The sequence below is a fragment of the Acomys russatus genome, chromosome 11, assembly GCF_903995435.1.
Source record: "Acomys russatus chromosome 11, mAcoRus1.1, whole genome shotgun sequence".
NCBI classification, from domain to species: Eukaryota; Metazoa; Chordata; class Mammalia; order Rodentia; family Muridae; genus Acomys; species Acomys russatus.
In genome coordinates this window covers 47,563,177-47,585,317 of record NC_067147.1, presented here as the reverse complement: position 1 = coordinate 47,585,317, position 22,141 = coordinate 47,563,177, and the positions used below count along the sequence as shown (strand labels likewise).

The 22,141-nt window shown below is 42.9% G+C and overlaps 1 protein-coding gene across 3 annotated transcripts in view; it reads right to left on the bottom strand.

The window, feature by feature from the left end:
• Positions 1-22,141, bottom strand: part of Fam13c (family with sequence similarity 13 member C) — a 111,348-nt gene that overhangs the window by 969 nt on the left and 88,238 nt on the right. For 2 of the 3 annotated variants that reach the window (XM_051153200.1, XM_051153202.1), the window contains exons 7-13: positions 20,762-20,972; positions 19,216-19,354; positions 14,147-14,228; positions 12,274-12,473; positions 5,678-5,773; positions 3,488-3,684; positions 2,075-2,176 (exon numbers count right to left, since the gene is read on the bottom strand). In XM_051153200.1, coding sequence (XP_051009157.1) covers positions 2,075-2,176; positions 3,488-3,684; positions 5,678-5,773; positions 12,274-12,473; positions 14,147-14,228; positions 19,216-19,354; positions 20,762-20,972 — 1,027 coding nt within the window. The remainder of the gene's footprint in view (positions 1-2,074; positions 2,177-3,487; positions 3,685-5,677; positions 5,774-12,273; positions 12,474-14,146; positions 14,229-19,215; positions 19,355-20,761; positions 20,973-22,141) is intronic. The other variant, XM_051153201.1, reaches the window with a different exon arrangement.

The following is a 22,141-nucleotide window of genomic DNA, read 5'->3' as shown; positions in this document are numbered from 1 at the left end:
TGGGCATGTACTAATGTACAGGCCTTGGTGCATGCACAGTCTGAGTGCTTTTGTTCTATTACCATGTTTCCAGTGTCTCTAAATGTATAGAAAGATGAATTTGCATGGTCATTTTAGCTTTATAGATGGGTTAAATCTCAGCAGTAAATAGTCTTAAGGAAACAAGATAATAAATGAGCATTTCTTATTGATGACTTGTTATCACCACAAGAGGGCATGTAACTTCACACACAGCAAGCCCAGGCAGAGCTAAAGTAGGTTTAGGCCCTGAAGGGGCAATAAAGCAAGCTGTTCCGTGATTGCAGTGAGGGGCAGTCGTGTTCTGCCCACTCATTCCTAGATATGTACTGATGCATCGTATATACACACACACAATCAATGACTATTACTGAGAACAGGCACGACAATTAAGCCACATTGTTGCCAAAGGGCATGTCAGATAATACTGATAGATCCCATAGGCAGGGCTCAGCACACTGGAGCCTCTCAGAGTCTAATGTAGACCTCTGTGTGCAAATGGGTGAAACTATAAATTTCCTCAGGAAACTCAAAGTGGTGAAAAGACTGTGTATATGTGTCGCAACCCTAATGAGCTCATTTCTCATGCAACAACTATTTAAGTTCAAAATCCTGAAGCCACCTCAAATATTTCACTGAATGGGAAATTCGCACTGCATAATTCCAAAGAGGAACTTTAATGCAAATTGGACGTGTACTCGAAGCACCTAGTGAGCCTCCTGCTTTGCCGAGCCTCGAGGCCCTCACCTGGTTTGCCCATTGCTAATGGAGAGCAAATTAAAAAGCTACCAAGGACTATGAAGCAAGCAATGCTAAACATGGATGCCTCAAGGTGCTCTAGCCTAGTCCCACTCCCTCACAGCAGCCTATGGGCTGAGAGGAAGTGACAGAAGACAGGAGAGAAAGGGCAGCGTGATGTGACAGTAAAAAGAGCCTCCCAGCTCATCTCTGCCATTTAGAAGCTTTGGGACTTTGAGAAAGTCACCTCCTTGCAAGAGTGTCTAACCTTTTGGCATTACACAATGTTGTTATCTACCGAGTTCAAGCTAGAGACCACACAATCTAGTTTTTTTTTTTTTTTAATTAAAAATAAATGTAATTTTGTTGGGTTTTGCTGGGATATTTGCATTGCAATCTTCTGGCAGTTGTGGCAGATTAGAAACCCTGGGGTGGGGGTGGGGGATTAAGACTAATGTCCCCAGGCCAGGCATGGTGGTGCACACCTTTATTCCCAGCAGATGCAGATGGATCTCTATAAGGTTGAGACCAGCCTGGTTTACATAAGTGAGTCCAGGACAGCCAGGGCTACATAGAGAAACCTTGTCTCAACAAAACAAAACAAAAAACTAATGTGCTATACACAGGCATAGCTTTCCAACTTAGCCCAGGAGACAAAGCATTTCAGCTTATTGATGTAAACAGAGATTGAACAAAGCTAAGCAATTTGTCTCTTATCCAAAAGTCACTAATGCTCATTACCTGATTATATATAGAATTTTGTTGGTAACACAGTAAAAATTACAGGAAAGTAATGAGTATATAGTAACAGCTGGGTTGAGATAGAAAAATATAGGAAGACAGATGGTCTAACTAAATATTTAAGGAAGAGAAAAATAGCTATGAACTTTTAGACTAGACCCCAGAATAAAACAAACAGAGGTGGATGGTGAAGTTTACATAAGATATTTAAAGGAAAAATTTGTGTAATAGGGAGAAAACAACTGTGGAACTAAAAATCTAAGAATAAGGGCTGAAAAGTAAAACTTTAAGAAGCCTAGATAATTTCAGTAGTTGTGATGAAACTCATATACAAAACATTTTCAGAGTATTATTTTCATTTTGTAAAGACTGGTGTTAATACCCGACAGCTACTATCATAAACATCCCATAACACATCCCTAACAGTGTTACCATCGGGGTGTTGCATTGGGCAAAGCACAATCTTCAGCTAGGATTTACATCTTACCACTGTTCCTACAAAAGCAGAGTTCATTCCAAACCATAGTGCTTTAGGAAATATTAGCATTTTAAAAAATCCCCCTCTGCTCACACTTACCTTCCCGTCTGCTTAAAAAATTGTTCTTCAAATTCTCGCAGGGCTTTCCGTAGCCTCTTCTTGTCAGCCCTAGTTTCTCGGAGATGGTCAAGAAGGACTGGCCTGTATCAGGTGAAACACATTTGCCATTATTAAGCACTGGCCTGCCCGAACAATCATGCCTGCATTCTATCCCATCAGAAAATGGACGTATTATGACTGAAAGCGATTATGGAAGAATATTCTCAGTATGGCACACGCTGTAAATGTGGCCTCAGTATAGGAGCAGCTCATAAGCCTAGTGTTCCCTAACACTAATAGTGTCATAGGCAAAGGGAAAGGGCTGTGTATTGCATATGCTCTAAGAAAGGGTGATGGTCATGGTTATAAAACAAGACAACAGGAGGGAGCGGGCATCCAAGAAATGTACACTAATGTTTGTTAACACAGATAAGAGACACAAAAGGAAAATCATCACGTCCTTAGAGTATGGGGAGAAGGACAAAACCCTTGGGAATAAAAATGAAGCAGGGGAAGATGGCATTCCACTGCAGTCTACTTCATGGCAGAATTTGTCTATGCATCCAAAGACTGAATACATAGGCATTTTTTTTTTTTTGGCATTTTCTATATGCCAAGTCTATTGAGCTCAAAAATGCCTCCACCTAACCAAACTCAGGAGTGACTTCCTACAGCTACAACTCAAAGGTTGGGCAGAATGGAAGAAGGAAGGGAGATATGGTCTGTTTTCCCAGCAAGCTAAATATTGCATACTGTCCTTGGTTTTGCCTCATCTCCATTTGGGACACACAAGAAGCAGACGGTATAGTACATGTTAAAGGAGACCTCACAATGATCAAGAGGCATGCCAACTACTGAATAATAATAATAATAATAATAATAATAATAATAATAATAGTAGTAGTAGTAGTAGTAGTAATAGTAGTAGTCCAGACAGTTCATAACTGAGGAGTCACTAGGAGACAAAGACCCACTCATTGACTGGTGGCCAATGTGATTTTCCATCTAGAATACTATGTCATCTGAATGTATAAAAGAAGAAAAGAAAATGAAGACTCTGGCCATGGTTGACCTACTAAGGATCTTACTCCTTTGGGTCCAATATTTCAAAGGCCAGTTCTCCTTTCACTCTGCTAAGGGCTACGAGGGTTACTAGTACCAGAACACAACAGAAAAGGAGGACCAGAGTAAATAGCACATCAATACTTAATGACATATGTAGGGCTTTACTGTGGCTCTTCACAGCTATCTCGTATATATTTTCAAGTTAAGAAGCCAACTGAATTACATATTTAGGTCTATTCTCTGCTGGAGAGCATACTTTAGACTTTGAAGAGATGTTGCATTTTTAATGTACAGGTAAGTTCCCCAAGCCAGGAGTTTTGAGAGTCTACACTCAGGCTGCTCACTCACATGGTGGCCTCGTGTAAGTTGGACATGGAGAGAGTTGGCTGCTTTCCTTCTTTCTTTTCATCTGGTAGCAGGGTCTTCATAGGCTCTGCCTCGGAGTAGGTGAGGTGATCACCGACAGGAAGGCGGGACACTGGAGCTGGTAAAGAAGGCTGTTGGCTTCTCTGGGCACAGTCTTCATCAGAGTCCTCTTCCTCCTGCTTGCCACAAGCAGAGCCAAGCAGTCACAGAGTACTGCATGTCCCTTGAACATTCCAGAGGACTACAAGACCCTACAACTCAGACCCATATGGCTGCTGAGACCAGGAATGGAAAATAGAGCCCTTTTCCAGTTTCATTAAAAACTTGCAAAACAGTGAGAAAAGAGGCATCCATGCTGGCTGGGCTACAAGTGCTTCTCAAGTTAATCTATATTCACTAGGTGATATACTCCTTGGATGACAGGACCTGACTCAGGTTGTACTGTACAGCTAAGTGGGTCCTCCCTTCCCCCCAGGACCTCTGTACTCCAGCTGCACAGCAGTTAGTACGGGTTAGGGCAAAATGTTCTATAGACACCTTGTTCAAAAATTGTCCCACTCAGATAAAACAGAGCAGGCCACAGTCGATACAGAAGATGTTTAGGTGACAAGGGCTTTTGGAATGCCAAAGACACAGGAGCTATTCCTTAACCTTTGCAGTAATTATGACAACCAAAAGGTTTTCTTCAAACATGAAAAAGGTATTCCCCTTTAAACTATTCTTCCTCCTCAAGGGGAACAGTTTAGACAACTTATCATTCTCCTACCATTCTTTAAAATACAGAATTATAAATTATAAAATAAATTATTATTATATACTCAAGTACATTTAAATTCATTTCTTAACATTTGCTGCTTGTTACACTGATATCTTGAGTAGCTGTTTTGAAATTGATGGGGTAGGATGAGGGGTGCTTTCCTAGTTCTGTCTATAATGTTGTTTTAAGAAAATAGCCTAACTCAGTACTACTTCTTATTGAGATAAATTTATGTATATCTAGAATAGTGTGACCAGATTGAACCAAAACAAGATTTCAGTATGTCAAAGACTGTATTACCAGTTTTATTAGACACCATACACAGAATGGTGGAAAGGTTCTGTCTTGTCTAGACAGTGCCACTGTGAAACCCATTCTGTCTTTTTTTTTTTTTTCCTTGCCCAAAAGGAGAGTAAAAAATGAAATCAAAATGTAAAGTGTGAAAAAGTCATATCCCACTCTCCACTCAACTGTGGAGAATGTTCTGCCCATTGGCTAGATCTGGGTAGGGGTTTAAAGTTTACTGCCTGTATTGTCCTTGGCTGGTGCCTTAGTTTGAGTGGGACCCCTGGGGCCAAATCTGCCTATCATAATGTTCTACTTGTAGGTTTCTAGGACCCTCTGGATCCTTCTACTTTGCTATTCTCCCATGCTTCTCTCATTTAGAGTCCCAATAGGATGTCCTCCCCTCTGTCCCAGTTTCCTGGTGAGTGAAGGCTTTCGTGGGACATGCCCCTTGGGCTAGTATGCAGATATAAGTGAGTATATACCATTTGAGTCTTTCTGCTTCTGGGTTAACTCACTCATTGTGATCATTTCTAGCTCAATCCATTTATCCACAAATTTCGGGAATTCCTTGTTTTTAATAGCTGAGTAGTATTCCATAGTGTATATGTACCACAGTTTATTTATCCATTCTTCTACTGATGGACACGTACTCTGGTGCCTCACATTTGACCATGTCCCCTGGAGGGGGAGACCTGGTGGCACTCAGAGGAAGGACAGCAGGTTACCAAGAAGAGACTTGATACCCTATGAGCATATACAGGGGGAGGTAATCCCCCTCAGGAACAGTCATAGGGGAGGGGAATAATGGGAAAATGGGAGGGAGGGAAGAATGGGAGGATACAAGGGATGGGATAACCACTGAGATGTAACAAGAATAAATTAATAAAAAAAAATTTTTTTTAAAGTAAAGTATGTCCCCAAGCATGCCAGTTTGGTATGTTCTGTTTCATAGCAGTTTCTGTGAAGCATCTCTATTAAGCACAATACTGGGCCAGGAAGACCACAGTAGCTGGTGGGATCATAATATGCAGAGCTAGGAAGGCCACTCGCTAACATTCATTGTACCACATAGCATTGACGCAAGGTGCTAGTCAAGGTTTCCAGTTAGTGCTGCCATCTTTACTTACAATTGTTGGGATAAGGGACGGTGTTGACAAGATTTGCTTGATAATTCTGCATCGGTCATAAAGAGGCTTTATGAGGTTCTTGTCTTGCTTAGCTACCTGAAAAAAACATAAAAATTTTTTTTTCTCAGACAGTGGTCTCCCTACACCTACCACATGTTGGGGATCCATCCCAGAACCTGTATAAACTTGACAAGCCCTCTATCACAGAGCTATAGTCCCTTTCCTAAGGCAATATTCCAGCAGGCAAAAACAACAAAAACAGGTCATGTTTGGAGCCATAGCATTTTAATGGAACAGCAATTAGTAAAAAGGAAGTCAACATTTTAATGCAATAGCAATTAGTAAAATGAAAATAAAAAGATGGTGTCTTTTGCACATTATGTTTTCCTAGGGAAAAAAATCCCATAAAGGATATGAGTATAGAAAATTGGACCAAAAGGCTTTGTGGACAAGTCTGCAATGCATTGTAGTTTATGCCTCTATTTTACTTTATTTTTAAGTGACCAGTCAAGACCTCTCACTTTTTCTTCTGAACATCTATGATCATTCACAAACACAAACTCTGTACAAGCCGCCATTGTTACACACACAGAACATGCTCTGCCTTATATATATATATACACACACCCTACGTGCTGGGATTAAAGACCTGCACCACGGCTGCCCAGCTGTATATGATGTTCTTATGTGAATAAATATACACACACACACACACACACACACACACACACACACACACACAAACACACATCCCAGGCTGTAATCTAAGACTTGTTTGTATTTTCAGGAGGAAGATAATTTGCTGGAGAAACCTTTTACTTTTGGTTAATAGCTTTAAAAGCCTTTAATTTTCTAGACAAATTCTTTCTTTAAACATTTTTTTAACATCTTCACACACACACACACACACACACACACACACACACACACACACACACATCCTGCCAATATGCAGTCCATGGGATTTTAATACAGTTTAAGAGAGAAAATATAAATGTTACTTCAGAAAACATTACAATTGCTTTTTACAAGACAGTATACTTAAAGCATTGGTTTCTTTTGGAATTTGATTGTAGGTTTTCTACTTATTATATCTACTCTCCCCTTCCAAATTCTAGGACAATCCTAAAGAGACAAAAATCAAGACATCTGCTGTAAGATTATGTCTTCTACATATAACATGGAAGCTACACCCATGAAATCTCAACAATATGGCTACCTAAACAAGACTGAACAATGACAATACTAGCTGACATGTCAACGTAAATGGGGAAAATCTCACAGGGCTCCACCCCCAAGACACAGCTACAGGCAGTTAACAAACATCTAGAAAGAGAGAATCAGTCTTCCTGGGGATGAGTCCTCTAATTGGCCAACTGGTCAATCCTTAAAAAACATGCATATAAACAACACTAAGTGGACTTGGCACACACGCATACACACACGTGTGTGTGCGTGCATGTATATGTGTGTGTGTGCATGTATATGTGTGCGTGTGTGTGTGCATGTGTATGTGTGCGTGTGCGTGTGTGTGTGTGTGTGCATGTGTATGTGTGTGTGTGCGTGTGTGTGTGTGTGCATGTATATGTGTGTGTGTGCGTGTGTATGTGTGCGTGTGTGTGTGTGTGTGTGTGTTAATTAAAGAAAAAGAGGCCATGAGTTTTAGAAGGACAGTATGGGAGGAATTGGGGATGAGGAAAAGGATGTGACTGCATTTTAATTAGAAGTAAAATGTATTTTTTAAATGCACAAATGCAAGGAAACTTCAAAAAGCAATAACAACAAAAAAATGAGAGTGCTACTTAAGAAAATGATGTCTTCCAGACACTAGATGAAAACTGAAGCACACATCCAATGCACACAAATCCCCTCAATGCTAAGGATTTTACTCCTGGGATCATTACCAATGAATCTCTCAACAGAAACGAGCATGTGACACCAGCGCACATGTGGGCCTCAGACACAAAGAACAATATTGACAGGCCTTGGTTCCTAAAAACTAAAAAGTAACAGTGTCCTGTCCCTTCCTATCCAAGGAGGGAAATGTCGGTTTTACTTATCTCCTTAAGAGAAAGCTCACTTGTGCGATGAGAGGAGGGGATTGTTGTACATAAAAGTTCCCATGCTTTTCTGAGAAAGAGGCTATCACAACAGTTCTACGGGATAAAGAAAACAAACATGGATAAATCTGCTGGAGTTATGGCAGCTTTTTCCTAAATAACCTCCTGACCATGGCCAGAAAGAAAACATCTGGGCTGGCCACTTTGTGGCAGTTCGGAATGCCAGCTTCTCTTCAGGATGTGTGCCAGGCCTAAGAACGTCAGCCACGTGGGAAATAAAGAATTTCTTTGAATGGTGGAGTGAGCAAGCTGCCAACAAATATTAGCAAATTCTGTTTTATTCAAGTTCTTTCTTCCTTAACCTCCTCTTCCATTTATTCCTAATAGTACACAGGAGGGCCTGTGGATGCTGGCCTGGAAAATGACACCCATCACCCTGGACAGCTCTCTCTGACTATTTTATGAAAATGGTAGCTATTAGTAAGCCATATTTTACTAAATGTGGTTCCCTTCACACATTAAAAAAAAAAAATCAAAAGATAACACTTTTTGTAGTGTAGATAACCAGCAACATACAGAAGCAGAAACAGAAAATAGATTTGTTTCCAATGACTAGCTCTTTAAAAAAAAAAAAAAAATCCCTAAATAAAAGGGAAAGAAAATGGCTGAGTCATGATATCTGAGCTAACAAGGCCACCACTGTGGGTCAGCAGTTCTCAAGCTTCCTAACACTGCACCCCTTTAATACACTTCCTCATGTTGTGGTGACCCCCAACAACAAAAATTATTTCATTGCTACTTCATATTTGTAATTTTGCTACTATTGTGAATCATAATTTAAACATCTGATATTCAGGATTATCTGATGTGCAACTCCAAAGGGGGTCATGGACTGCTGGTTTAGGGTGAGAACTGCTGGTTTAGGGTTCACTAGTTTCAGTGTGAACTCTGACTAAATACCAATGCAAGAAGTTCCCTAAAAGTTTAAGGGGAGATGGGGGAATCCCTTGCCATGGAAATTTTAATAGTTAATACAAGTTAGAAATGTGGCAAGAAAGTCATCTGTCCACCCAAGCTTTAAGAAACTGCACTTAACAAGATGAACTGAGATGTCATAGCTTGTTGAGGAAGCAGGGAACAGGATAGATGCTATAATTATGTTTCCTTGGGGTTCTGCTGTGACCTCTGAACTCACACTTGGTACCCACCCTATGACTCCCTATGGTTCCCTGTGTTACCCTTCTTTGGTGCTCAGCAGCACTGAAATGTGCCATCAAATCTGTACATCCCACTACATACAGCTCCCATCTAAAAGGCTTTACTGCAAAACTCCCAGGTCTATCTGAAGAGGCTTCTGACACTCACAAAGCCACTTGATAGACACTATGTTTGAAATAAGAATTTCTGCCAGTTTTACAGAATGGATGCAAGGATGGCATCTATGATTCCTAAGCACTCAGGTTCTTGTCTGCAGACTCATTTCACTCAGAAGGCCAACTGACCATCCCACCACTCCCAGGACTGAGGGTTTTCAGTGCTCATTGAAAGCCCTGTGTTTTCATTGATCTTAAATTTTATGTGTCCCCAGGATATGTTACCTCTTAACATTTTCACCTTCACTTCAAAACCTGCCTACTTGCATAGTTCTGATATGTCAGTAAGCTGACTGGTCTCCCTCTAAGGCAGTGGTTCTCAACCTGTGGTTCATGACCCGTTTGGGGGTCACACATCAGATCTTTACATCTTAATTTATAACTAGCAAAATTATAGCTCTGAAGTAGCAATGAAAATAATCTTATTGTTTGGAGGGGGGGTCACCACAACATGAGAAACTATACTAAAGGGTCACAGCATTAGGAAGGTTGAGAACCATTGGTCTAAGGCTTCAACATGTGCTTTTGCTCCAACTAAAATATGCTTTGAGGTACCAGGGTTCATGTGAAAGTCAGTCCCCACTGTCCACTCAACTGTGGAGAATGTCCTGTCCATTGGCTAGATCTGGGTAGAGGTTTGAAGTTTACGGCCTGTATTGTCCTTGGCTGGCGCCATAGTTTGAGTGGAACCCCTGGGCCCAAATCTGCCTATCATAATTTTCTTCTTGTAGGTTTCTAGGTACTCTGGTGCCTCATATTTGACTACATCCCCTGAATGGGGAGACCTGGTGGCACTCAGAGGAAGGATAGCAGGCTACCAAGAAGAGACTTGATACCCTATGAGCATATAGAGGGGGAGGAGGTCCTCCTCAGTTACAGTCATAGGGGAGGGGAGTAAGGGGAAAATGGGAGAGAGGGAGGAATAGGAGGATACAAGATGTAATATGAATAAATTAATAAAATAAAATTTAAAATAAAAATAAATAAAATTTAAAAAATATGCTTTGAGTATGCTGTCTTTCTACTAATGTCACTATATTGATCAAGCCACCCATTCCATCTTCTCATTCGCCCCATGTCTTATTCACATGATAATCACATCCTTTAAATGTTTATTATCCCGTACTGGTTTTCTGTTGCCACTTGGCTACCCTTACTCCACTTCATGGCCTGAAAGGTTCAGTGTCATTCCACTTGTCGCAGCTTTTCTGGTTGCATCTCAGGCTGCCATATATCTCAGGCCTCAGCCCAGAGATTCTTGTGTATGCAACAAGCTCTTGTTTCATCCCTTAATATTTGGGAGTTCTATCTAGAATGTTCTTTGCTGCTTTCTTGGCCTGCCAACTTTCTCGATTAAATGTCAACTGTCTTTGTCCTTCTAATAACCCTATTCAAGAAAGACTGCTTCTATTGTGTTCTGACATTCATCTCCTTCATTCCTTGCACAATACTTACCCAGATCCTTGTCTGTTTAAGCCATTTCTTACATCCCAACTCTCAGCAGAATGGGAGTCCAGGACAGCAGTCCTCACATGACTTTTCTATCTCGATTTACCCAGACTCATATAACAAACATTTGAATATCTTTGGAAATGTGTCACTGCCTGTCAGCCATCAACTATTATGATTTGGATATGCGCGTCCCTCCAAAAAGCTCATGCGTTGTGTGTCTTGGTTCCCAGCCAACAGCTCTCTTGAGAGGTGACAGGATCATAAGGCACCTGATCTCATCAATGGGTTAATCCACTGACTAATAACTGAGTAGACTACTGAGTGGTGGAGCTTTGTCAGAGGATGTTGGTCAATCAGTGATTACAATATTCATACTGACCAAGATGTTTATACAGATAAAACCAAGATAACTATAAAAGCAGACCGTCCTTTGGAAATGCCAATGAACAGGAAATCCCAGATGTGCCTAAGCGTACACATGTACTCAGAAGTTATCAGCTGGCTATCACCAAAGTCTAGAATGTTGGGGCTTGCTGGGGATAGCCTAGCCATATGTGAGAAACAGCATACCAGCCTGTGACTCAACCATTGCTGACCTCCCTTTATCACTCAGAATACACTGGTTCTTTTTCAAATGTAAAGGTGAGAGGATGATGGAGGTAACTGTACTCCCGTGTGTACGTACGGAACACAAGTCCTGGTGAGAAGACTAAGACAGGACATGCAGGCCTTCTGATATCTGATGAGATCTGGTATATGATCCTGCCATATTAAGATCAGATCATAGATGGCAGAAATAGGAAGAGGCATCACACTTCTCAACGAGACTTCATTCCAGAGTCAAATGTCCTTCATTTGGACATTCACTCAAGCAGATATATATTCAACGCCTATTAGGTATGGACACTATAATGTTGTAAACGATATATAGTCTTTCTGTGCAAGAAATAGGATGAGTTGAGGCAGAAAATGGTGTAAGGTGACAAGGTGACTACTGCTCTTATACAGGAAGTAAGAGGTCACCCACATCAGCTGCTCTTAAACAGGAAGTAAAAAGTCACCCACATCAGCCTCAGCTTTGATACGGGAGGGACTTCAAGAAATCTCCCATGGCCTAAGTGAAATGGAAGCACAGATAAGCATCACGAAGAGGGATTACCCAGGTAAGGGTTGCTTTTCTTTATAATATATATCAAATCTCTCTTGCTAAGCCCCAGGCTTATGTATCCTGATACCCAAGTGACAACTCTATCCAGCTGTCTCAGATTTCAAAAGTAAGACGCCTATAGCAGAGATCTTTAGTCCCAACCTATCACTCCCTAAATCAGCTCTGTTCTGAGAACATGAAATTCTTTATGCCTCTCCTTCTTTATCACTCTTTAACACATGGGTAAGCACCTATATTGGAGCTTTTCTTTACTGGTAATATGTTTATTCCCTAGACTTGGATTTATTTTTTTATTTGGTATAGCATAGACTAGATCCTCCCATCCATACCATCTTCCACCAACATACCCCTCCTCCTTCCCGAAGTGGCATGCCCTAGACTCACGTGGCAACAGTCCCAACTCACAGCCATTAGCCTGCCAGACACTCAGCAGGTCAGAGTGCTGGGGGGGGAGTCTCCTAAAGATGTGACCATGGTAGCAAAGGGCTCCGGTGGGTGGTCTAAAGCACGCCCTGGCCACCCCATGCTAAGGGTACGAGGTACCTTCACATCATCCTCGGGAGGAATCTGTTCTCTCTTCTCCAACATCACAGCGTCTGAAGTCTCCTCTCCCGAGGAGCTTGGCTCTGGGCCCACAGCTTCCAACTTGCCATTCTCTCTGGGGACCGGAGGCTGCTCACAGGACAGGTTTCTCTGAGAGCCTTTGGGGGTACTCCCCTGTTCCGACAGCTTCAGCTTCAGTTCTAAGAGAAGTGCCTTGAGTTACCACGAGTAGGAAGGACTCATTGGCCCAAATTAAAACAGCTTCTCATGAATTCCCTCTCCAGGCATCAGCAATGCTAGGGATGGCTTCCAGCTGCCAAAGTCAGCCTTAACCATGACCAGTGTCATAAGCACGCACTGAGTCATGAAGAGTCCTAGGGTCCTGGGCTCTCACGGAGTGGAGAACCACAGGAGGCAAGAACTCAGGTTTGCATTGCAGCAGACTTATGGAGGAAGACATGCTCTACCCTGGTCCAGGTTTCCACTGTTGCCTACTATAGCACTTGCAGTTCTATGAGCAGCAATGTGTTGGTGTGCGTGGTAAGAGCTGTGTATATAGGAAGGCCTCTGGGAATACAGGAGCTTATGCATTCCATATGCAGAGCTGAGGGAAGAGAAGATGAGAGGGGCATTGGGAGTTCCAGCCCCAACTTGACACACTTCACGTTTTTATCTAATGCTCTTTGCCCTCAAAGATTTAACTGTGTGTGTGTGTGTGTGTTGCTACGTGAGTAAGATGCACACAGAGATTAGTAGATGACTTCAGAACTCCCAGGAGCTAAAGTTACAGGTAGCTGTGAGCCGCCCAGCAGCATGGGTACTGAGAACTAAACTTGGGTCCTCTAGAAGAGAAGCGAGCAGCACTCTTAAACCCTAAGACATCTCTCTCCATCCTCTAATGTTAACTTTCAAAATCCAGAGCCCACCATTCTAACAATGTGACTTTATGCAACCCTAGATGATTAAAAATTAAAAACCCACCTGGGACTGAATGTTAAAGTGCATTTCAGAACATGTCATGGGAAGGAGAAGTTGAACTTGAGTAAGACCATTTATACTGATTTTTTTCCTCAAATATATATAATTTTCTTCATTTTGTTTTGTGCTCTGGCTTTGTGTTTTGTTTATACTGTTGTTTGACTCAGCATCTAATTGTAGTGCATTCTTGCCTGCAACTTACTGTGTAGCCCACTCCAGCAATCCTCCTGCCTCAGCTTTCCAAATACTGAGACTATAAGCCACCATGCCACTCTCTGGCTTGGAGTTTAAACACTGTGGGTTTTATAAGCATGCTACATCATTACAGTTTAATACCATCAAATTACTATTGCCTTCTAGTTCTTGATGATGAAACTTCCAGAAATTTGGACCAACTCCCATCTATCTAAGTATCAACTTACAGAACAGAAGGAGGAAGAAAATAACTTCACAAGTATACAGGAATTGTCCTTAGCATTAATAACACACAACCACCCCAGAAAGAAGCAAAGGAAGAAGATTGGACCCAGAGCCAGGGAGCCAAGTCATCTGCCTGGCTCAATACAATCTAGTTAGTAACAAACTCCACAAGTTGGATGGAGGTCCCAGGTCTCTTGTAAGGAGGTTTATTAAAAGGGCCTGAAGAATATGCAGAGCTGCAGTTTAAGCAAGAAACTAAAGCTCCACTCAGGGAGGCAGAGGCAGGCAGATCCCTGTGAGTTTGAGGCGAACCTGGTCTACAGAGCGAGTTCAGGACAGCCAAGGCTACACAGAGAGACCCTGTCTTGGAAAAAAAAGACACTAAAGCTCAAAAAGGCTTCTGTGGAAATGGATTGCAATCGCCATGGACATTATGCTATCATAACTGGTGCTCTCTGAGAAGAAAGATGCTTACCTTTGAGCTGTTTGCGTCCTTTGGCCAAATCATTCATCCATTTCAGAACTTCAGGGTTTGAGGTCTTGTCCCCATGTGACGGCTACAGAGGGAGGGGAAAGTGGAAGTGGATGGGAGCAAGGAAGGGAAAAGTGAGGAAGGGAGGAAGAGACGTGGAAGAGGGGCAAAGGAGGGAGAGGGTAAATTAGGGAGAAAGGAGGGAAAGAGTCGAGGAGGACAGAAGAGAAAAAGAAGTGTTAAGCAGCTGAGCACCCAAGTAAACCAGAGACACTGAGCTGGACGTCGGGCTGAGATCTGGTGAGTGGCACTGTTCTTCCCTCCGTGGGCATTACTTCAAAGTGTGCCAAGGCACCCAACACATGTTCACATGTCCTACCCGTGCCAGTACATCCCATTGTCCATCCTCTATCACCTTCTAGGCCACCCACAGCCCACACCTCACTTCCAGGCCGTATTCTCTGACAATGGAGATGAACACAATGACAGTACAAAAATGAATGCCTCCTACTTTGTATGTGGCTCAGGGCTGGGCCCTGCTGGGAAACACTGACCAATTGGAAGAGTGAGTATCCCCTAGTCCTCGAAACTCAAGAAGTCAGATGCCATGGTCTCTGAGACCTGAGACTCACCCTAATTTTCAAGGGGAACAGCCCTACTTTCTAATCACCATTAGAACTAAAGATCCCACTGAGCTAGCATTAAAGAGAAACTTAATCATGCATGTGACCTTAGGCAGATTTTTTTAGTGTCTTTGTGCTCTATGGTCTCACATATTAAGAATGTGAGGATTACAGATCTCCCTCACAGAGTTCCTGTGGTGGATTAATATCTACAAAGCACTGAAAACTGCTCCAGGTGCATGCTGTGCAATGCAGAAGTGCTAGCTCAGATTGCAAATGTTACTGTTACCAGCTCATTCTCACTAGCAGCAAAGAGTGGTAGCAGTCATATCTCCACCAAACCTTCAAAGAATTCTGAAGGTGTCTCCACTGGCATACACACATGGAGGGAGATGTGTGACTCTGTTAGTCAAGTCATTCACTTTCAAATCCTTCTCAGAGCACAAAAGCGAACTGTCCCCAGAAGAGGAAAATCAGTCAGTGGATAAAAGTAGCCAAGCATCCTCTATGCCACAGATCACAGTGAGTCTCCTCATCCAGTGTTACCATGCTATCTTAAAATTGAGGTAAAGATGGTTACCCCTACACACACACACACACACACACACCTGCAAGTACACAAGGAACTCGGTTGTGATGCTCAGGATGCCTTCTGCTCAGTGATAACAGGGTGGAGTGCCTGCACTGCCAGCAGCCAGTCCTTGAAGACTCACTCCACCCATGTGAGATGAGAAGATCTTCAGGGACAGGCACAGGATGATGGAAAGCACCCTCAATGTCAAAGGAGATAACTGCCCTTATGTGACATCAGCAGATACGCAAGAATGTGCATTCACTGTGAGAACGTGGAATGATTCAGTCACTTATGGGGTAACATAGAAACCATTTAAAAAGGTGGGATATAGTGGGGGAGGAGGTCGCCTCGATCATAGACCTAGAGGAGGGGAATAGGGTGAAAGTGGGAGGGAGGGAGGAGTGGGAGGATACAAGTGACAGGATTAACAATTGAGTTGTAATCTGAATGAATTAATAAAATTAAAAATAAAAAGATAAAAAAAGAAAAAATATCAAGGTGGGAAGGAAGATTGAAGGAAAATCACATATTTTTTTTCCCTTCAGGAGAGGATGGAATGGGAGACTGCCCTGTGCATGATAGAGCCCTAGACCATAGGAATAAGAGACTGCCCCTTCCATAATGGAGCTCTGAACTATCAGAACCATGGACAATGACAAAGTGGCCCAAGCCTTCACTCTAGGGGAAAATTTGGCTTACTGTAGTTCCCCCTAGGGTGTCCAGAACCCTGGTGAGCAGTCTGCCTCCTTGGGGTTAGCTGTCTAGGTAGCTATGACAACCTAAGTTTTACATTTGGTCCCTTGGAACCTCAGAGAAGTTTCTAGTCTAAGGACGTACCTATGCAGTGCTTCCCTGGACCGCCTCTACACAGCACCAAAGGAGCATACAAAAAATTACAACATGCACCAGCATCTTAAGCCACTGACCAACAGAGCAGCAAGGGTTTTACCTCCCACAGGTTGAAGGAAGAATTGGAGGCTGAATTTTTGTGACAAAGTACTCAAAAGCCTGAAGAAGGGTGCAGAAATTAATTTTGTTTTTATTGTTCTGTTCTTAGGGGAACTTTCTAAAGGTTGGCTTTGGCGGATGACTTCGAAAACGCAGAACTTTCCACACATTCATGGTAGCTTTCCAGGCCTCTTTGTGTCTGAGTGGAAATGTCTTGTGGCATATCTTAACAGTCAGACACCCAAACTCACTACGGTAGTAGTGGTAAAAATGAGGCAGTCAGATATATTATTTCAAATACTATTGTAGTAGATTCATACTAAGCAAAAAAAAAAAAAAAAAAAAAAAAAGATTTATAAGGCAGCTTAGAAAGACTTCTGATTGGCCGTATGAAGACCTGGCTTGTGTTAACTCAATTCTTTGTTGTGTGGCTCTTAGAGTTCATCAGACCTCTCTGGAGCTGTTGCTTCAGTCGTTGGATAAGCCTGGCTGGCCTTGTACAGTATTAACATATTTGATCGAAAGTGAACATCTGAGCTGTGTGGTGATGGCGCACACCTTTCATCCCAGCACTTGGAGGCAAGAGGCAGGTGGGTTTCTGTGAGTTTAAGGCCAGCCTGGTCTAAATAGTGAATTCCAGGGCACCTAGGATTACATAGCGAAACCTTGTCTCAAAATAAATAAATAAATAAATAAGAAGAAGAAGATGAGGAGGAGGAGGAAAGAAGAAGAAGAAAGGAAGGAAGGCTTTCTATCCAAGGCTACATTTGACAGCAATGGAAAGACCTGTATTTATATATAGTCAAGCAGAGATGCCCTGAAGCAGCTAAGATTCAAAAAATCATCAGTGTAGGCTGTTAATACCACTGTCCAGTCAATGGGGAGGAACAGGCCTTACGCGTGGCAGGTGGCATGCCAGGCCCCTAACCACAGACTGATAGCCAACGAGAGGAATGAGGGGATGCCCTGTTTCCTAGGATACATAAGATGCTGACTGCAAAAACAAGACAAAAACAAAAGGTAAACACTGATACAGCAATTAGCATGAGCTCCCTCCACCTATTGCTCTAGCATTTATACCCCTGCCCCGTGTGTGTGTGTGTGTGTGTGTGTGTGTGTGTGTGTGTAAAGCAGGGGGGTTACTGCTTCCTCTTCTCTTGCTTCTGAAGCTTCTCGAGACAGGAGTGAAAGGTGCCAAGAGAAAATTCTCTGAATAAAATAGGCAACTGTCGGTGGCTGTAATAGAGAAATAACTGGGTTCACAATACAGGTGGGGACCCAGTGCAGAGCACAAGCCGCCTTCACTTACTCCCAACACAGAGCCGGTCATGTAGCCTCCTTGGTATTGCTCAAACAGATTAAACGGTTGGTAACACCTAGGACCTTTTCCTCTCTCCATAGCAAACACTGCAGTTAAGTGACACATAGGTTCCTTCAATGGTGTCCTCAGCTTCAGCTTCTACTGCACAACTCAGAACAAGAAGTCACATGTCCAGAGACACAAGGCTGCTTAGGGTTTGTGTTCAGTTGCAAAGCACCAACAGCCTGACTCAAGAACAGCCAGCTCAGGAGCCCTGACAGGCTCCAAAATAGAACCCCCCACCTGTCACTCTGCAGTGTTCACAGTGGTGGTACGATAGGCCTGGTAAACCCCAGAAGGTCAAAAGGTGACACCGGCTCCTCCCAGAATACTGAGACTCTCAAAGATGGACACTAAGAATCCTATGATACCACCACTCAAGCCTACTCATCGTTAACTTACTGCGCCAAGCCTCGCAGGATAGCTCAGAGCTAGTTATAAGTCATCAGTGGGTGTGAACTTACTTATCTTTGGGGTAAAGGCATGGGCAGAGAGAGTAGCCATGACCAGAGAGTAGCCATGACCACTGGATGAAAAGGCTCTGTAGCATCCTTGTTCAGCCAGTCTTGAACGTCAATCTGACTGCATGTTTTCTATAAAAAAAAAAAAAACTAAACACCACTCCTTAAAAACATTCTCTTGGTGAAGTCAAGGCCACACAGGACAGGAAGGGAAAAGTGGACCACTACCCACTCACCGTTCTGCCCTGAAACTTATCACACACTCATGGGAACCTTCCGATTGCCTCTGTACCAAATGCTTAGTGAGCCTTTAAATATTTCAAGATGTTTGAGAGATTATCCCCTGCTCTATTTTATCCTAATAACAAGCTGTTCTGGGCTGTCTGCCAGAGACCCACTATCTTTGTGCAATTCTCTGTGAATTTGAATTTTTCTCTACTCCACTGTCCAAGAGAGAAAATAAATATGAGCAGTTTTAGTCAAGTAGACACTAATCTACGACTCTGTGGTTTCATGTGTGAGAAAAGACAAAGCTGCGCCGGCAGCTCTGCAGAACCCAACAGAAGGACTGGTGTCTGCTAGGAAAAGACGATTCCATTTGTTCTTATGAGTGGCCTCGGCAGGTGCCACACTTAGGAAGTCATCATTCATCCACCAGGATGCTCTTTCATGGCAAAACAAACAAACAAACAAACAAAACAAAAAAGTCTTCATCATTATGTTCTGCATGCTGCGTCCCAAAGTTCTTTTCAACACAAGGGCAAAGTTCAACCCGAAGGTTTCCAATTTTTTGATTTAGAAAACCTAGTGTCAATAATGATGTTCAGATGGATGGTGGGGGTGGGGGATGTTTAAAAATAAGGAGCTGGGTGAGTGGGAAGCATCCTAGTAGAATCCAGCTGCCTACAAGTGAGAACAAGACAGACCCGACATTAAACTTAGCTCATGACTTGGGTTGGGGGCGGGCGGGACATGGGTGACCAGTAGATACAGAGCTGTCCTCCAGCAAGGAGGGGAAGCCAAAACCAAGGGACGGAGCCCAGAGAAAAATCCATACACTTGTCTGACACAATCTGCACTTTTTCTTCAACCCCGGGGGTACTTACCCGATACTTTTTTTCTTGTTCAAACTTTTCTTCAAACTTCCGAATTTTCCTCTTGAGGCTTTGGATGTGCTTAGTGAGCTGAGTAATGGTCTGGGGCTCCTTGCCATCCCCACCACTGCATCTGGAAGAGCTTCGTGGCCTGCCATGGTTACAGACAGACAAAGGCCATTTTCAGCAAGGTATTTCAGTGAGCACTGATGTCTGACCTTTGAACCCATGAGAGCAGAGAATTCCAGCAGTCAGCTCCACCAGGAGCCCCCGACTCATCCCTTGTGACCTCTGACTACAGCACTGCATTATGGGCCAATATCCTCAGGGGACTTTTCATATACAAATGTCAAAATACCAGCACAAGAAATACATAATTCAAAGCATAGTAAGGTCAACCTGGGATTCAGAAGAGAGACCCTGTTGAGGTGCTCCCTCCAACAGGTTGCAAAAGCCACACCTAATGGCATTTTCAGACAAGATTTAAATGTGTAATTAACTATCCTGCCATAAAAGAACCTTTTTAAGTATGTCAAAAGAAACTGGGCTCTCACCAGAAAATATTTCCACAGTGTCAACATGACACACAATTTCCATGCAACCATAATGACTCACTAAGTCCCTCAGATCCATCATACATGATCCAGGAACCCAGGCTGAGATAAACTCAAGAACAGCAGTAAGCTGTGAGGGAGAAACAGATTTAGCCAAGGGAGTCTCCTTTTATTGTTGTTGTTTTTGATTTGGGGGGTTGGTTTTTCGAGACAGGGTTTCCCTGTGTAGCCTTGGCTGCCCTGGACCTGCTTTGTAGACTAGGCTGGCCTCGAACTCACAGAGAACTGCCTGCCTCTGCCTCCCAAGTGCTGGGATTAAAGACGCATGCCACCATGCCCAGCAAGGGAGTCTTCCTTTTAATTACACATCAAAAGTATTTGTGCAACAATACAAAACAAACAAACAAGCAAACGAATAAATACCACATAGTTCCTAGAACTTACTCCAATCTCAAATGCAAAGAGCCTGTGCAGAGTGTGTGTGGATCCCACTTCAGGCACACAGGAAGATGCTGCTCTGTGACCAATGTGGGGGTGGGTCACATCTGACACATAGAGAGATACTGCTATATCTAGCAGCCTGTTTAATTTGAGGTGCGGGGGATAGTTTTTTGTTTTTGTTTTTTTCAGATTGCACCTTTCTAGAACCTAACCGAGAGCTGAGGGGGAAACTTTTTAATCTACACTCCGCCTACTGTCAGACATGGGAAGCTCGCTGAGCTAGTTAAGAATGACACACATTAGATGCTTGCACAGACACACCCTTCGCACTCTTCCCCAAACTTCCAGCCCTGTATTTTGACTCTAGTGACCATTTCTCCCTGAGATCTCAGGCCAGTAGGAAGTGGTATTCCCAACTGGAGAGGGAGAGATCCTGGCATGATCACAGTCTGACACTGTATCCCATGGGCACATCTACCCTGTTTCCGAGCTGAAGCTCACTGTCTGTTGTGAGTGTCTTTGGTATATGAAATGGAAGTAGTCATCAAAGTAGGCTTTCTTACATCATAAACTGCTGACTGCTGGGTGGAGACGGGGCTGATTCAGGGTCTAAGTTGAACCTCTGACTTTGGCTGAAGATGGAGCATCGCGGTGACAGCAATGGATTGTCACCGTCAGTGATGTGATAGAGCAGCCTGCTGGTCCCAGCAGACTGAAGGTCTTCTGGCATACCATCGGCGTCACTCTGTGCATCTCTGTTAGCTGGCATGGGGTCTGGGGAAACAAGATCAGAGATCCAGACTTAGGAGTGACAGAGGACTTGAAGCTGCCACGTTCCTAAATATGGATCATAACATCAGTGATAATGGCATGTTTCTGTCATGTCTCCCTTCTGAGCATATGAAAAGCTTTCAAAATACCGTCATGTTTGTTCTCAGAAAGCCTGGATAGAAAATATCACAAAGCCAGCAACAAAAGACTATTTCAGAATGAGTTATTCCAGTCAGCACAGCGCAGGGGTCTCACATCCTATCATTTGCATGAGGTGGGGGGGGGGGATACTGAAAGAAGCAAAAAGTGAATAAGAGTTTGGGTAAATGATACAGGTTGTGAGGAGAGGGGGAGTAACAGAACTCTTTACCAGGAAAGGAGCAGAGGGGAGGAGGTAGGGTGAGAGGAAGAAGAGGGACAAGGAGTCACTCTCCAAAATGAGGACCTTCCCATATGCACCACGTTCAGAACATGCCCAACAGAAACCACAAAGTTCAAAACACAGCAGGGATGCTCCCAGGCCAGCGAGACGATGGGTCTGTGGGCAAAGGGCAAGCCTGAGTGAGCTGAGTTCAATCCCTGGGATGCACGTGGCTGAAGGAGAAAACCAACCCCAACTCTAAGTCCAACAAGAACAAGAGGGTTTTTTGACACTCACACATGTGCCATGGTATTGTGCACACACACACATATACACAAGTAAATTTCATAAAATCTTAACACAAGAAGAAAAGAAGATGAGGATGACAATAGCAACAAAGAAGGAAGAGGAGAAATAGATGATAGATAGATACATACATACATACATACATACATACATACATACATACATACATAGAAAGAGAGAGATAGAAGATAGAAAGATAGATAATAGATAGATGATAGATACATGGATGATAAATACATAAATAGATGATAGGTAAATAGATAGATGATAGATTGATGATAGATAGATAGATAGGTAGACAGATAGATGGATAGATAAAAAAAAGTCTACAAGGTAACTACGAACAATCTAGAGAGAGTTAGGAACGACTCCATTCTGCTTTCCAAAATATTATGTAACACTCTATTTTGAGCAAATCCAAAATGAAAACAAGGCCTTTTGCAACACCTCCCTCCCAGCAGGCCAGCTCTGGGCCCCGGTTCACGATGTGACCTCCTCTCCTGTC